This window comes from Ranitomeya imitator, chromosome 1, assembly GCF_032444005.1.
Source record: "Ranitomeya imitator isolate aRanImi1 chromosome 1, aRanImi1.pri, whole genome shotgun sequence".
Lineage (NCBI taxonomy): Eukaryota > Metazoa > Chordata > Amphibia > Anura > Dendrobatidae > Ranitomeya > Ranitomeya imitator.
Window position 1 is genome coordinate 888,348,878 of NC_091282.1, and position 15,614 is coordinate 888,364,491.

Here is a 15,614-nt window from a genome sequence, read left to right on the forward strand (position 1 = left end):
AGGAATCCGCAGGTGAAATCCGCACAAAAAACACTGGAAATCCACGGTAAATCCGCAGGTAAAACGCAGTGCCTTTTACCCGCGGATTTTTCAAAAATGGTGCTGAAAAATCTCACACGAATCAGCAACGTGGGCACATAGCCTTAGGGTTAGGGTTGGAATTAGGCTTGTGGTTAGGGTTGTGATTAGGGTTATGGCTACAGTTGGGATTAGGGTTAGGGGTGTGTTGGGGTTAGTGTTGGAGGTAGAATTGAGGGGTTTCCACTGTTTACATCAGGGGTCTCCAAACGCAACATGGCGCCACCATTGATTCCAGCCAATCTTGTATTCAAAAAGTCAAATGGTGCTCCCTCAATTCCGAGCCCCGACGTGTGCCCAAATAGTGGTTTACCCCCACATATGGGGTACCAGCATACTCAGGATAAACTGCGCAACAATTACTGGGGTCCAATTTCTCCTGTTACCCTTGTAAAAATAAAAAAATGCTTGCTAAAACATCATTTTTGAGGAAAGAAAAATGATTTTTTATTTTCACGGCTCTGCATTATAAACTTCTATGAAGCACTTGGGGGTTCAAAGTGCTCACCACACATCTAGATAAGTTCCTTTCGGGGTCTAGTTTCCAAAATGGGGTCACTTGTGGGGGGTTTCTACTGTTAAGCCACATCAGGGGCTCTGCAAACGCAACGTGACGCCCACAGAGCATTCCATCAAAGTCTGCATTTCAAAATGTCACTACTTCACTTCCGAGTCCCGGCATGTGGTTTACCCCCACATATGGGGTATCAGCGTACTCAGGAGAAACTGTACAACAACTTTTGGGGTCAAATTTCTCCTGTTACCCTTGGGAAAATAAAAAATTGCAGGCTAAAAGATCATTTTTGAGAAAATAATTTTTTTTTTTTTATTTTCATGGCTCTGCGTTATAAACTTCTGTGAAGCACTTGGGGGTTCAAAGTCCTCACCACACATCTAGATTAGTTCCTTTGGGGGTCTAGTTTCCAAAATGGAGTCATTTCTGGGGGATCTCCAATGTTTAGGCACACAGGGGCTCTCCAAACGTGACATGGTGTCCGCTAATGATTTCCATTTAAAAAGCCAAATGGCGTGCCTTCCCTTCTGAGCCCTGCAGTGCGCCCAAACAGTGGTTTACCCCCACATATGGGGTATCAGCGTACTCAGGACAAACTGGACAACAACATTTGGGGTCCAATTTCTCCTATTACCCTTGGCAAAATAGGAAATTCCAGGCTAAAAAAATCATTTTTGAGGAAAGAAAAATTATTTTTTATTTTCATGGCTCTGCGTTATAAACTTCTGTGAAGCACCTGGGGGTTTAAAGTGCTCAATATGCATCTAGATAAGTTCATTGGGGGTCTAGTTTCCAAAATGGGGTCACTTGTGGGGGAGCTCCAATGTTTAGGAACACAGGAGCTCTCCAAACGCGACATGGTGTCCCCTAACAATTGGAGCTAATTTTCCATTCAAAAAGTCAAATGGCGCACCTTCCCTTCCGAGCCCTGCCGAGTGCCGAAACAGTGGTGTACCCCCACATATGAGGTATCGGCGTACTCGGGAGAAATTGCCCAACAAATTTTAGGATCCATTTTATCCTATTGCCCATGTGAAAATGAAAAAATTGAGGCAAAAAGAATTTTTTTGTGAAAAAAAAGTACTTTTTCATTTTTACAGATCAATTTGTGAAGCACCTGAGGGTTTAAAGTGCTCACTAGGCATCTAGATAAGTTCCTTGGGGGGGTCTAGTTTCCAAAATGGGGTCACTTGTGGGGGAGCTCCAATGTTTATCCTATTGCCCATGTGAAAATGAAAAAATTGAGGCAAAAAGAATTTTTTTGTGAAAAAAAAGTACTTTTTCATTTTTACAGATCAATTTGTGAAGCACCTGAGGGTTTAAAGTGCTCACTAGGCATCTAGATAAGTTCCTTGGGGGGTCTAGTTTCCAAAATGGGGTCACTTGTGGGGGAGCTCCAATGTTTAGGCACACAGGGGCTCTCCAAACGCGACATGGTGTCCGCTAACGATGGAGATAATTTTTCATTCAAAAAGTCAAATGGCGCTCCTTCCCTTCCGAGCCTTACCATGTGCCCAAACAGTGGTTTACCCCCACATGTGAGGTATTGGTGTACTCAGGAGAAATTGCCCAACAAATTTTAGGATCCATTTTATCCTGTTGCCCATGTCAAAATGAAAAAATTTAGGCTAAAAAGAATTTTTTTGTGAAAAAAAAGTACTTTTTCATTTTTACGGATCAATTTGTGAAGCACCTGGGGGTTGAAAGTGCTCACTATGCATCTAGATAAGTTCCAATTTTTAGGCACACGGGGGCTCTCCAAACGTGACATGGTGTCCGCTAAAGAGTGGAGCCAATTTTTCATTCAAAAAGTCAAATGGCGCTCCTTCCCTTCCAAGCCCTGCCGTGCGCCCAAACACTGGTTTACCCCCACATATGAGGTATCAGCGTACTCAGGACAAATTGGACAACAACTTTCGTGGTTCAGTTTCTCCTTTTACCATTGGGAAAATAAAAAAATTGTTGCTAAAAGATAATTTTTGTGACTAAAAAGTTAAATGTTCATTTTTTCCTTCCATGTTGCTTCTGCTGCTGTGAAGCACCTGAAGGGTTAATAAACTTCTGGAATGTGGTTTTGAGCACCTTGAGGGGTGCAGTTTTTAGAATGGTGTCACTTTTGGGTATTTTCAGCCATATAGACCCCTCAAACTGACTTCAAATGTGAGGTGGTCCCTAAAAAAATGGTGTTGTAAAAATGAGAAATCGCTGGTCAAATTTTAACCCTTATAACTTCCTAGCAAAAAAAAATTTTGTTTCCAAAATTGTGCTGATGTAAAGTAGACGTGTGGGAAATGTTATTTATTAACTATTTTGTGTCACATAACTCTCTGGTTTAACAGAATAAAAATTAAAAATGTGAAAATTGCGAAATTTTCAAAATTTTCGCCAAATTTCCGTTTTTATCACAAATAAACGCAGAATTTATTGACCTAAATTTACCACTAACATGAAGCCCAATATGTCACGAAAAAACAATCTCAGAACCGCTAGGATCCGTTGAAGCATTCCTGAGTTATTACCTCATAAAGGGACACTGGTCAGAATTGCAAAAAAACGGCAAGGTCTTTAAGGTCAAAATAGGCTGGGTCATGAAGGGGTTAAAAAAAAAAAAAAACAAACAAAAAAAACAGCATGGCGACCCCTCTATTCTTGATAACCAGCCTTATTGAAGCTGACAGCTGCAGCCAGCAGCTGTCAGTTTTGCCTGGCTGGTTATCAAAAATATGCCGTTTTTTTTATTTATTTATAGTGCAGGCGGCTGCTCGCACTTTTATTAGCGACAGCAGATGTACGCTGATGGGAGTAATACTCCCATCAGCCGCCGCCTGCTCTCACGGTTATTAGTTGAATACAACTCAACATTGTCTCCTGATCGCCGGCAGAGCAGAGGGGAATGATGCAAGTGGTCTTCTGCATCCGATGCCAGGGAACAGCGCTAACTGTACTGCTGCTTCCCAGGTGCTGGTATGTATGATACTGATGACACACGGATGTCATCAATGAGCATGTGTGCAAGATGTTTTACTGCCCCTGCTGCTGTTAAATAACTGACATGTCAGCATACTTTGTGCACAGTCCATGGAAACACACGGACATGTGCACAGACCCATTCACTTGAATGGGTCTACGTGTGTAAGTGTCACCACACGTATCGGACAAACTGACATGTGAAAGAGGCCTAACATGCTGCTTGCAGATTGGACTGCATTGCCATGGTAACAGGTTCCCTTTAAACTAAATGATCTCTTGTGAAATAAATGTAATAAAAATGATGTCAAATATTGCAATAAATAATTTCACTAATGTTCGTTTTTTTTTTTTCAGGAAATGTGGAGGTGGGGCTCTCCAGTATTCCCTATTAAAATTATGGTTGTCTACACTCTCCACCTGCAGTCCATGGACCTTCAGCGTCTCGTGTTTGACTTTGCCCTACATAAATCTGTACATCCAACAATATATTAGTTTAGATCTATGGAAAATGGCAGCACCACTCACTTACCCCCTCTTAAAGGGAATCAGTCAGCAGATTTTTGTTATATTATCCGAGAACATCATATGGTAGCGGCAGAGACCCTAATTCCAGCAATGTATCACTTACTGGTCTGCTTGTTGTTTCAATAAAATCAGTGTTTGAACAGCAGGAATTTACTAGAGTGTTAGTTGTCTTATGTCATTTAGTCCTCCTGCTCTGTGAATCCACACCCCATCACTGATTAGCTGCTTTCTGCCTATGCACAGTGTACACAGTGGTGTGGGCGGGGTCATACAGAGCTCAGCATTCAGAGAACTGGTAGATCTACAGCAGAGAAAACAGTGACTTCATAAATACTACAGCAGGCAGGCCAGAAAGTGACACATTGCTGGAATCAGGGTCTCAGCCTCATCATCATGCAGCTCTCATATTACATAGCACAAACCTGATGACAGATTTCCTTTAACATTTACCCAAATAGCTGTCGCGCAAAACTCAATCTTGGCTAAATTGTTATTTATTTAGTATCTTAGGGACTTAGGAAAAACAAAAAGATTTTAATTAAATGATTTAGCAGGTCACCATTCCTAGTCCAGATATCAAGTTGGTTCATAGATTTCTACAGCTGAGAACTAAAGCACTTGTCTTCCTGAAGCTTGGCCGATGAGATTTCTTCCCGGGCATTGTAGAGCCTGAATGGAGAGGTGGATAGTATTAGTGGCCCGATATCTGTTACATAGATGTTCCCGATCTCCTCTGCACATTGCTGATCTTCTGTACACCAATGCACAGGCTTGTTACAAGACGGTGTCTGTCACTCCTAGCCTCACTTGTAGTAATGTAGTGAGTTCATGTTCTAGTCCTGTACACCTCTGTATGTATGATTTAGTCTAGACCTAATAGAGGTAGTCAACACTTGTACATAAAGTTTTGTCAAAAAAATAAAATGAAAACTTGCCTCTTCTTTTTAATACATGGCTAAAAGGATGCAATTTATTTATTTTTTTTAAATGTGAAAAACATTTTTTTTTCTCCTATGATGGCATTATTGCAGGGGTCCCCAACTCCAGTCCTCAAGGCCCACCAACATGTCATGTTTTCAGGATTTCCTTAGTCTTGCCCAGGTAATAATTGCATCACCTGTGCAATGCAAAGGAAATCCTGAAAACATGACCTGTTGGTGGGCCTTGAGGACTGGAGTTGGGGACCCCTGCGAGAAACTTCATGCCGCCTCGGGTTGGTTGTGCAAGAGCATCCTGCCATATCCAGCTACTGCACACTTCGATTCCATCCAGAATCACAAAACATTGGCTCCTGTGCAGTCCGTCGACCAGAAACAGTCACCTGAACCCCTCCTTAGGCCAAGTTCATAAACCGCAGCAATTCTTGGGTCAGTCACACCTGCAAATTTCATCCGGGTGTGCGTCGCTCTACAAAATTGAAACTGGCCCTCGCTCATCCACAAAACAGATGAGACTGCATGCTAAATTGGCACTTGGGCAGACTGTTGTGCAAAATGATGCTGGTCTGGACTGAGCCTATCAGCCATGAGAATCTGCATATATATTTTACGGTTTCTTGCACTGTGGTTTTCACGGTGAAACAACACACGTAAAGGGACTGTCAGCAGAGAATGACTATTCAAACCGCTGCTCGGTGCTTCAAGGCGGGGCCAAACATTTATGTACCCCCTTCCCATCTGCTTATTTTCCCACCATCTCTACCACTCCCCCCTTCTTTGATTGACAGCTCTCTTCATAGGGCCAGAGAATGGCGGAGATAGAGGAAACCAAGCAGGTAGGAAGGTGTTTGGCAGTGCTGTGAAGCATCGACCGCCTGTGCGTGGATTCATCAGAGTCCCTTTACGGCCATATTGTAACCTCAGCTTACTGTCCACATTACAACTACAACCTATTGGCCAACTACAGGCCAAGTCACACTCACATACAGGATTACGGCACTAGATCTGAGGCTGGGCTACGACCTCAGGGGCCATTACAATTGGATGGATGAGGCCGACGCCAGCATAGACAGCCTATTATGTGATCTACTTTAGGAGTGGAGGTCACATAACAGGTGGTTTATGCACCGAACACTTGGGAACTACATGCATCCCACACCCAGGTTGGATTTGCATCTGCTTCTCTGCCATGAAGTTTCTACATTCTTCTTCTTTCATTCCTTGCATAGGAAGATCTGTGGGAATGAATGAGAAAAAGCCCCAAGGAAGCACAATAGATGGGAAACAACTCTTAAGGGTGCAAGCAGTTAATCTCCGAAATGTCTGATGGATACGCAGGAATGTAGACTAAGGCAACTAGACGGTGACAGAGGTTGTAGCATGACTTACCGCACAGGGAACATGTCATGTCATTCTGTCGACACTGCATATAACAGAAGGGGAAATGTCACCAAAACTGGCACTGCTTCACTGTTTGAGCTTGTCACTATATGTATTTCTTGGCACATTTGCTATATCTGTTTTATTGTTGCAATGCATCTAAATATATGAAGCAACTTTATATAAAAGCTACCATTTTGTGATTCATTTCCTACACAGACCTGTTATGTCTCCATGGTTACAGACTACAAACAAATTCTGCGTAGTCAGATCCGGCAGTCATATAGTGGCATCTGTTCAGTCTCACAACTATTATTGATCTAAACTTGCAGGATGAGCAACTACCATCTTGAGTAATATCATTCTTGCTCTCGTTTCCCACGCACATAATCTGGATCTCTTCCTTAGCTCCCTTGTATATGGTTTATTAGTATTGGCCCTGGTGGATCCGATACAGAGCCATCCCCACCACAAATAGCTAATGTGACAATACCCTTAATCAGAAAATATCTCATTATATTCTCCTATATTATATATGCCCCAGACGTACAAAATGCAGAAATAAAACATCAACTACCAACAGGAGCAAAATTTATTGCTTACAGCATTAACATGGTTGATTTTGCTCTAATCAAATACCCCAATACTGTAAGAGTATAACAAAAGGCATCTTTAAAATGTAGTTTAGATTTGTGATCGGCCTAAGACTATGACAGAAGCAAGAAACAGGCTTAGAAATAGGGATGGAGTGCATGTGGAAAATTTGGCTCCCGTAGCCAAAATAATGCTCTCGAAATCACTCCTCCTGGTCAAGGCACATAACTTCAGCGCAGTGTGACCAGTTCCTCTGAAGAAGTTGGGTGAATGGCGACTGTGTTATCAAAGTCTTGTTTGGTGGCTCCCATTTTGATAGCGACTGCAAATCCTTGCAACATCTCATCACATCCCAGTCCTTGCATGTGAAGCCCTACCACCTGAACGACAAGAAGCAAATGTAACAGCTTGTATGGAAGGCAGAGAATGGCTTTGTGATCGATCAATGCTGGTCCTGACAGTCAGCATGGGAGCGCCGTCTGCCATGTCAGCTGGAACACAAGTAATGTCCCTCAGCCCATGTCCACACTTACGGTCTGTGAATAAAATTACGTCACGAGGGCCGGTGAGCGATTTCTTTCACAGAACATTAAAAAATAAATAAATAATGGAGTTCCTTCGGTATATCTGAGGCGACTCACCCATTCAAGTCAATGGGTGTGAAAACAAAATCAGATCCCTTACGGATCAACCATAGAGCATCCGATTTTTACAGATACATTGCAATTCTATGATAAGAAACTGTACATGGTTTCGCAAATTTTAATAATTGCCTCATAACAATTGAGATGAAAATCATGTATTTTTCTTTCTGGATGAAACTAAGATGATTTTTTATACCATCGTGTATGATGGTATGATAATGATTTAATGAGCCATTCGCAGTTTCACTGTACCGTCCGTGTGTACTTACACGTGCATGGCTTAATCTTTGAGACAAGCATATGCTACTGGCAGGATCAACCAGGTAGGCCGGAATCACACATGCGAGAAACACGTCCGTGTCTCGCATGTGAAAAGCAAGCTCTGGCGCCGGCACTTCGGAGCGTGCGGCCGCATAGCAACACATGAAACCGCACGCTCCGCTCCCAAGTGCCGGCGCCAGAGCTTGCTTTTCACATGCGAGACACGGACGTGTTTCTCGCATGTGTGACTCCGGCCTTAGAAGGACTTTCCCGCCTACTTCAGAAAATCCAAAATCATCAATCAAGAAGTTAAATCCCCGGCTCACCTTTTCCTCTTTGTCCACGCAGACCAGCTTCATGACACATTTGGTTTTCCTTCTGGTTACGGCGTGATACATTGGTGAAAAAGAAGTTGTATATATCTTTACATTTTCCCTACCCTTGGCTTTAACGGCTTCCTCTATAAAAAAAAAAAGAAATAATCCATAATAATCTTGAGAGATGATGTGATCAATGCACTTTGCATATTAAACATGATTCATGGATCGCAGTTTTCATCAGAGAGAATCGGCTCAATTATGGCAAGGACACTCTGATCCCACTGTCCATTTACGGTGATCCGATTCTCACATGAGAAATGTATTACAGGTGCGGAAAAGTCAGAACTTCATTTCTCCATTGTCTGTGTAAATCGGACTGCACTCGGATGATATTGTTTTTCAATGTCTCCTCATCTAAGAACATCGGGTCACACTATAATCACGCTCTGATCAAACTCTGATTTACATAATCGAACAGATTTCTCTCTCAGATGAGAGATAACACAGTGGTATGGCCCCAGCCTGACAGACTAATATTGCAGCCCCAGTTACAGAGGAAATCATCAATAATAAATGTATTCACACATCCATGTCTATTTGTTTAAAATGGACAGCTTTTCTCTCATGTGTCTCTCTATTGCTTTTGTGTTGCATTCATTTTTTAGCATCAGTTTTTAAAAATTGAAGTTACCAGGCTGTCTGAACGTTTTATTTTTACATTAACGCTTAAAAAAGGATCAGTGATACAATGGACGAAACACAGATGGAATGCAGAAATATTAACCCCTTCAGGACCTCCGCCGTACTAGTACAGCGGAGGTCAGATCCCCTGCTTTGATGTGGGCTCCGGCTGTTCAAAACAGATGACATGTGCCCGCAATAGCGGCGGGTGAAATCGCGATTCACCCACCGCTATTAACTAGTTAAATGCCGCTGTCAAATGGTGACAGCGCCATTTAACTACCGCTTCCGGCCATCGGACCGGAAATGAGAGCATCGCCGACCCCATCACATGATCAGGGGTCAGCAATGCGTCGGCATGACAACCTGTGGTCTCCCTGAGACCTCTATAGTTGTTGATGCCGGATTGCTACGAGTGCCACCCTGTGGTCGGCGTTCATAGCAATGCAGTAAATCTACTACATAGGGCCAAACTGATGATCGCTGCTATGTAGCTGAGCCGATCCAGTGGTGCCAGCTTCTAGCCTCCCATGGAGGCCATTGAAGCATGGCAAAAGTTAAAAAAATATGTTTTAAAAATATGAAAAAAAAATAAAAAAAAGTTGAAATCACCCCCTATTCCCCCCATTCAAGATAAAAAAAAAAAAAAAAAAAAAAAAATCAAACCTACACATATTTGGTATTGCTGCTTTTAAAATCACCCAATCTATCAATAAAAAAAAGGATTAACCTGATCGTTAAACGGCATAGTGAGAAAAAAATTTGAAACGCCAGAATTCCGTTTTTTTGGTCGCCATGACCTATCATTAAAATGTAATAACGGGCGATCAAAAGAACGTATCTGCACCAAAATAGATTCAACACCCACTGGTCTCAGGTAAGACATGTCTTACAAAAACATTGGGGGATTCTTACTACGGATGCAACAACATCACGGATCGTTAGCGAACATCCACTTATGACGGCAAGGAGAGCACCCAATTTGAGGGACATCCTCACGAACAGCCATTACACCAGGCCTACAACACGTTTGAACCGGGGCATTACACTCAAGGGTTCATTCCCTTGTGGTGATTGCAACGTGTGTCAATATATGCACCCAGTTAGGGATAAATTTTGCAATCCTGTGGACCAGACAGAACATCATTTAAATACCTATATTAATTGCAAATCAAGCAATGTAATTTATGCTATCATCTGCCCATGTCCACTTGTTTATGTGGGGCAGATATCCCAACAACTTCGTCGGCGGATTCAAAAACATCTATCCACCATTGGTACTGCGGTGATGGACTCCCATAGGGGGAAGGATTTGACCACGGTGGCATCTCATTATTTGGTGAAACATGCGGGCCAATGTTCAGGCACTAGGGTTGTAGGCTTACAACAGGTGAAAGGCTCTGGCAGGGGTGGCTCCTTGGAGAGTAAATTGTTGCAAACGGAGGCCCGGTGGATTTTTTCATTACGCTCAACGGCTCCATTTGGCATCAATGAAGATCTTTTATTTACAGGCTTTCTTGGGTAACAATATATATATATATATATTTTTTTGTATCATTTTTGTGCCCTACAGGATGTCTGGGTGATACGTGTTGTCCTACGTCTATATTCTTTCTGACGGAGGAGATTCTTCTTGGAAGGAACACAAAGATGGAGGATATCTTACAATTCTGGACTGTCAAGATGGCCCTCTTTCCGGACATTTGGACTATAATATCAAGGCCGGCTCGCCTCTTGGAAGATAGTCGGACTGGCAGGGATATATATATGGACAGTCTCCTGTATTCTTTTTGATTGACTGGACGATCCTGCTATTGAGTATTGGAGTATATTGTTGGCCTCGGTCTGTTTGGTGGGAATATGGGGTCTTGGCAGCCTCCCAGGTTTTTCTTTTGGGCGGCATTTGACCTTATGAATTATTGGCATCATTTATCCATATTTTTTTTTTTTTCTCCCTCCTTTTCACCTGTATGTCATGACGGCACATTCTTATTTTTATTCAGTCTTTGTACATCAATGCCTGGTGGGGTCTAGCTTCTATCATATAGGTTCTTTTTCCATATAGGTTTTACTTAGTTATTTCCTATCTTTAGTGTACGGCCTACTGACTGTAGTTTCGCTAATAAAAATGGGATACAGTATTGTGGAGGGTTTCATTTATTCGTTGTTTATTATTTTTGTTTTGTTTTGTTTGGTTTTATGTTTATTTATTTATTGGGTATTATTTTCTTTTGTTTATTTGTTATGTTTATTATATAGTGATTCTTGTTTTCCCTTTTTTTTTCTTTTTTGCTTGCCAACCCTCATATCATTATTTCCTCTGTGTGTCAGGTTTTCCCTCTGCTTCATGTTTACACAAGCGCAGCGCTCTATACATGTGTCTTATCTATTCCTATGTATTGCTACCTTCCGTGTCCATGTCTGGCCAGTGTCTTCTTGTATTGTTGTGCACAGTTGTAGGATCTATCCTGCTTTCATTATGCGCAGCGCTGGATATTTTTCAGCGCGTGCGCATTCTGTACTGCTGGCAGGGACGCCTGCCCTTTCGCTTCAGCCCTTATGACATCACTTCCGGTTCCGGTCTCTCACTTATCACGCGCGCCGTTCTCCAGACTCCAAAAAGTATATAAACTCTTTTTTGATTGCTTTTATGACACTTTCCCCTGATGAAGCCGTCCTGGTAACGGCGACACGCGTAGGGTTTACCCCCACGCTGATCCTTGCCGTCCTTTCCTCTTTCCCCGGGTGTGTGCCTATTTGTGGCCTGGATCTCTTCATCTGGCATAGTCCTATTGGTGCCTATCTTTCTCCAGGGCCATGTGAGCAGTCCACTCTTCTGCTATTTGGTCTTCTATCTATGCTTGACCATAGGTCTGTCTGACCCTCATCATTTTTTGCCTAGTCACTATATTTCCCATACAGGGAACCCGGTGCGTATTATACCGCTATTGATCTTTTTGGCATACAGGTGCATTTTTTACCCCCAGGCATTGGTTAGTGTAGCTAGCTATTACACATTGTATGAGGGTCAATTGTTGTTGTGATGGGCTACCCGGGGGGGAGAACTTAGTTGTATGAATATTATAATTATGGTCATATGTACATGTTATTTTGGCATCATGTTATGTCTTATATACTATACATAAATTTAGATGTTTATGTTATGAATGTTTTGACTAGTGAATATTTTCGGCAGGATCTCTCGGGTTTTTGTGGGGATGTTTTAATGTTTTTAATGTTATTGCATCAATAAAGTTTACCTTTTTTATATATATATTATATATATATATATATATATATATACACATATATATATATACCTAAGAGTGGTGTGCGGTACTATATAGAGTGGTGCTTTCTTCTTCTTCCAGTGGTTGTTACTTTACCATCTCTCCGCACCCCTCATTTGCTAGTTATAGATTGGTTGTGCGCCGGCACCCTTTTTCAAAAACGTCAGCTCGGCACGCAAAAAATAAGCCCTCATCTGACCCCAGACCATGAAAATGGAGACACTGCGGGGATTGGAAAATTGCACAATTTGTTTTTTTATTTTACCACTTAGATAAACAATAACCTAGATATTTTTGGTGTCTATGAACTCATAATGACCTGGAGAATCATAATATCAGGTCAGTTTTAGCATTTAGCGAACCTAGCAAAAAAGCCAAACAAAAAACAAGTGTGGGATTGCACCTTTTTTGCAATTTCATCGCACTTGGAATTGTTTTCCCAGTTTCTAGTACACGACATGCTAAAACCAATGATGTCGTTCAAAAGTACAACTTGTTCTGCAAAAAATAAGCCCTCACATGGCCATATTGACGGAAAAATAAAAAAAGTTATGGCTCTGGGAAGGAGGGGAGCCAAAAACGAAAAAGGGCAAGGTCTTGAAGGGGTTAAGTTATGTTTCATCCACTTTATACAAATCCCCAAAGCCTTTAATAGCGGAGTCTGATTGGCAAAATGGATGAGGCTCAGAGATCACACACACGGATGTTTTTTTTTTTTTTTTTTAAACAGATGTGTGTATGGATCAACAAAAAAGCTATGTCCGGGATTGGCATCTGCACCGTCGCAGCTACAGCTACAAAATTTTGCACAGTCACAAGTCTGGACCCCGAGAGCGTCATAGGCTATGTTGTGAGGTGAAATTTTAACCCCGCGCTTTCCAATTCACCAAACAATTTTGCCCCTATCTACATAATGGGGAAAAGTGAAAGGAAAAGTGTTGGAGGCAAATTGACAGCTGCCAGATGTGAACAAGGGGGGCTTAAAGAATGAGAGCGATGGCGTCAAAGAGTATATACCGTACAGTTGCTAAGGTGGGGCCCCGACATGGGATACTCATCACACACGGGGATATGAACACACACACAAAATGTGCTTGAACGCATATCACCCTCAGCACACATTTCACCACACATACACCAACCTCGCCACATAAAAGTCGAAACACAAAAGTCGCCGCTCAAAACTCGCCACGCGCAAAACTCGCCACATGCAAAAACTAGGCTCACGCAAAACTCGCCACAAGTGCAAAACTCACCTCATGGAAAACTCGCCACACGCAAAACTTGCACACGCGGAAAAATTGCCACATGCACAAAAGTTGCAACACATGCAAAAGTTGCCTCACACAAAACTTGCACATACTCAAAAAGGTACTACACATAAAACTCACCATGCGCAAAACTCGCCATGCGCAAAACTTGCTGCACACAACTTGCTACACTAACCTGTCACATGCAACTCGACACACAAAAAGTTGCTACACGCATGTTGCCACACAAAACTCATCTCACAAAAGTCGCTACATGCATGTCGCCACACGCAACTCAACACACACAACTTGACAAACGAAACTCGCCCTAAAACACACACAAGTCTGGTATTATCCTTCAAAAATAAAAATCTGATTAATATGCAGACAAACTACAAGAGCAACAAATGTTCCATATAGGAAATACGGCAGCTGTCAGTCACATGACCTGTCTATTATGTGTATGTGTGAGCTAATATATACTGCCAGGGGGAGGGCTTCCTGTTGGCTGGGGATTTATCAGGCTGCCAATTTAGCTTACAAATACTGAGGTAAAAATACTGACCAAATAACTTGTGAATGCGGTCTAATACAGGAGGAGATGACACACAGGTATATACTATATACAGGAGAGATGGCACACAGGTATATACTATATACAGGAGGAGATGACACAGATATATACAGGAGATGACACACAGATATATACTATATACAGGAGGAGATGACACACAGATATATACTATATACAGGGGAGATGACATACAGGTATATACTATATGCAGGAGCAGATGACCTACAGGTACAGTGCCTACAAGTAGTATTCAACCCCCTGCAGATTTAGCAGGTTTAATAAGATGCAAATAAGTTAGAGCCTTCAAACTTCAAACAAGAGCAGGATTTATTAACAGATGCATAAATCTTACAAACCAAAAAGTTTTGTTGCTCAGTTAAATTTTTATAAATTTTAAACAAAAGTGTGGGTCAATTATTATTCAACCCCTAGGTTTAATATTTTGTGGAATAACCTTTGTTTGCAATTACAGCTAATAATCGTCTTTTATAAGACCTGATCAGGCCGGCACAGGTCTCTGGAGTGATCTTGGCCCACTCCTTCATGCAGATCTTCTCCAAGTTATCTAGGTTCTTTGGGTGTCTCATGTGGACTTTAATCTTGAGCTCCTTCCACAAGTTTTCAATTGGGTTAAGGTCAGGAGACTGACTAGGCCACTGCAACACCTTGATTTTTTGCCTCTTGAACCAGGCCTTGGTTTTCTTGGCTGTGTGCTTTGGGTCGTTGTCTTGTTGGAAGATGAAATGACGACCCATCTTAAGATCCTTGATGGAGGAGCGGAGGTTCTTGGCCAAAATCTCCAGGTAGGCCGTGCTATCCATCTTCCCATGGATGCGGACCAGATGGCCAGGCCCCTTGGCTGAGAAACAGCCCCACAGCATGATGCTGCCACCACCATGCTTGACTGTAGGGATGGTATTCTTGGAGTCGTATGCAGTGCCATCCAGTCTCCAAACGTCACGTGTGTGGTTGGCACCAAAGATCTTGATCTTGGTCTCATCAGACCAGAGAACCTTGAACCAGTCAGTCTCAGAGTCCTCCAAGTGATCATGAGCAAACTGTAGACGAGCCTTGACATGACGCTTTGAAAGTAAAGTTACCTTACGGGCTCGTCTGGAACGGAGACCATTGCGGTGGAGTACGTTACTTATGGTATTGACTGAAACCAATGTCCCCACTGCCATGAGATCTTCCCGGAGCTCTTTCCTTGTTGTCCTTGGGTTAGCCTTGACTCTTCGGACAAGCCTGGCTTCGGCACGGGAGGAAACTTTCAAAGGTTGTCCAGGCCGTGGAAGGCTAACAGTAGTTCCATAAGCCTTCCACTTCCGGATGATGCCCCCAACAGTGGAGACAGGTAGGCCCAACTCCTTGGAAAGGGTTTTGTACCCCTTGCCAGCCTTGTGACTCTCCATGATCTTGTCTCTGATGGCCTTGGAATGCTCCTTTGTCTTTCCCATGTTGACCATGTATGAGTGTTGTTCACAAGTTTGGGGAGGGTCTTAAATAGTCAGAAAAGGCTGGAAAAAGAGATAATTAATCCAAACATGTGAAGCTCATTGTTCTTTGTGCCTGAACTACTTTTTAATACTTTAGGG

At 42.4% G+C, this 15,614-nt stretch overlaps 2 protein-coding genes across 3 annotated transcripts in view; one reads left to right on the forward strand and one right to left on the reverse strand.

Annotated features, from left to right (window-relative positions):
- Positions 1-6,589, forward strand: part of LOC138652748 (putative nuclease HARBI1) — a 114,473-nt gene extending 107,884 nt beyond the window's left edge. The window contains exon 5 of one of the 2 annotated variants that reach the window (XM_069743145.1): positions 3,917-5,033. In XM_069743145.1, coding sequence (XP_069599246.1) covers positions 3,917-3,918 — 2 coding nt within the window. In that variant the 3' untranslated portion in view covers positions 3,919-5,033. Of the gene's footprint in view, positions 1-3,916 lie in introns of both variants that reach the window. The other variant, XM_069743146.1, reaches the window with a different exon arrangement.
- Positions 6,590-6,979: 390 nt separating this feature from the next.
- GSR (glutathione-disulfide reductase) overlaps positions 6,980-15,614 on the reverse strand; it is a 40,651-nt gene continuing 32,016 nt past the window's right edge. The window contains exons 12-13 of the mRNA XM_069743149.1: positions 8,231-8,364; positions 6,980-7,379 (exon numbers count right to left, since the gene is read on the reverse strand). Coding sequence (XP_069599250.1) covers positions 7,230-7,379; positions 8,231-8,364 — 284 coding nt within the window. The 3' untranslated portion in view covers positions 6,980-7,229. The remainder of the gene's footprint in view (positions 7,380-8,230; positions 8,365-15,614) is intronic.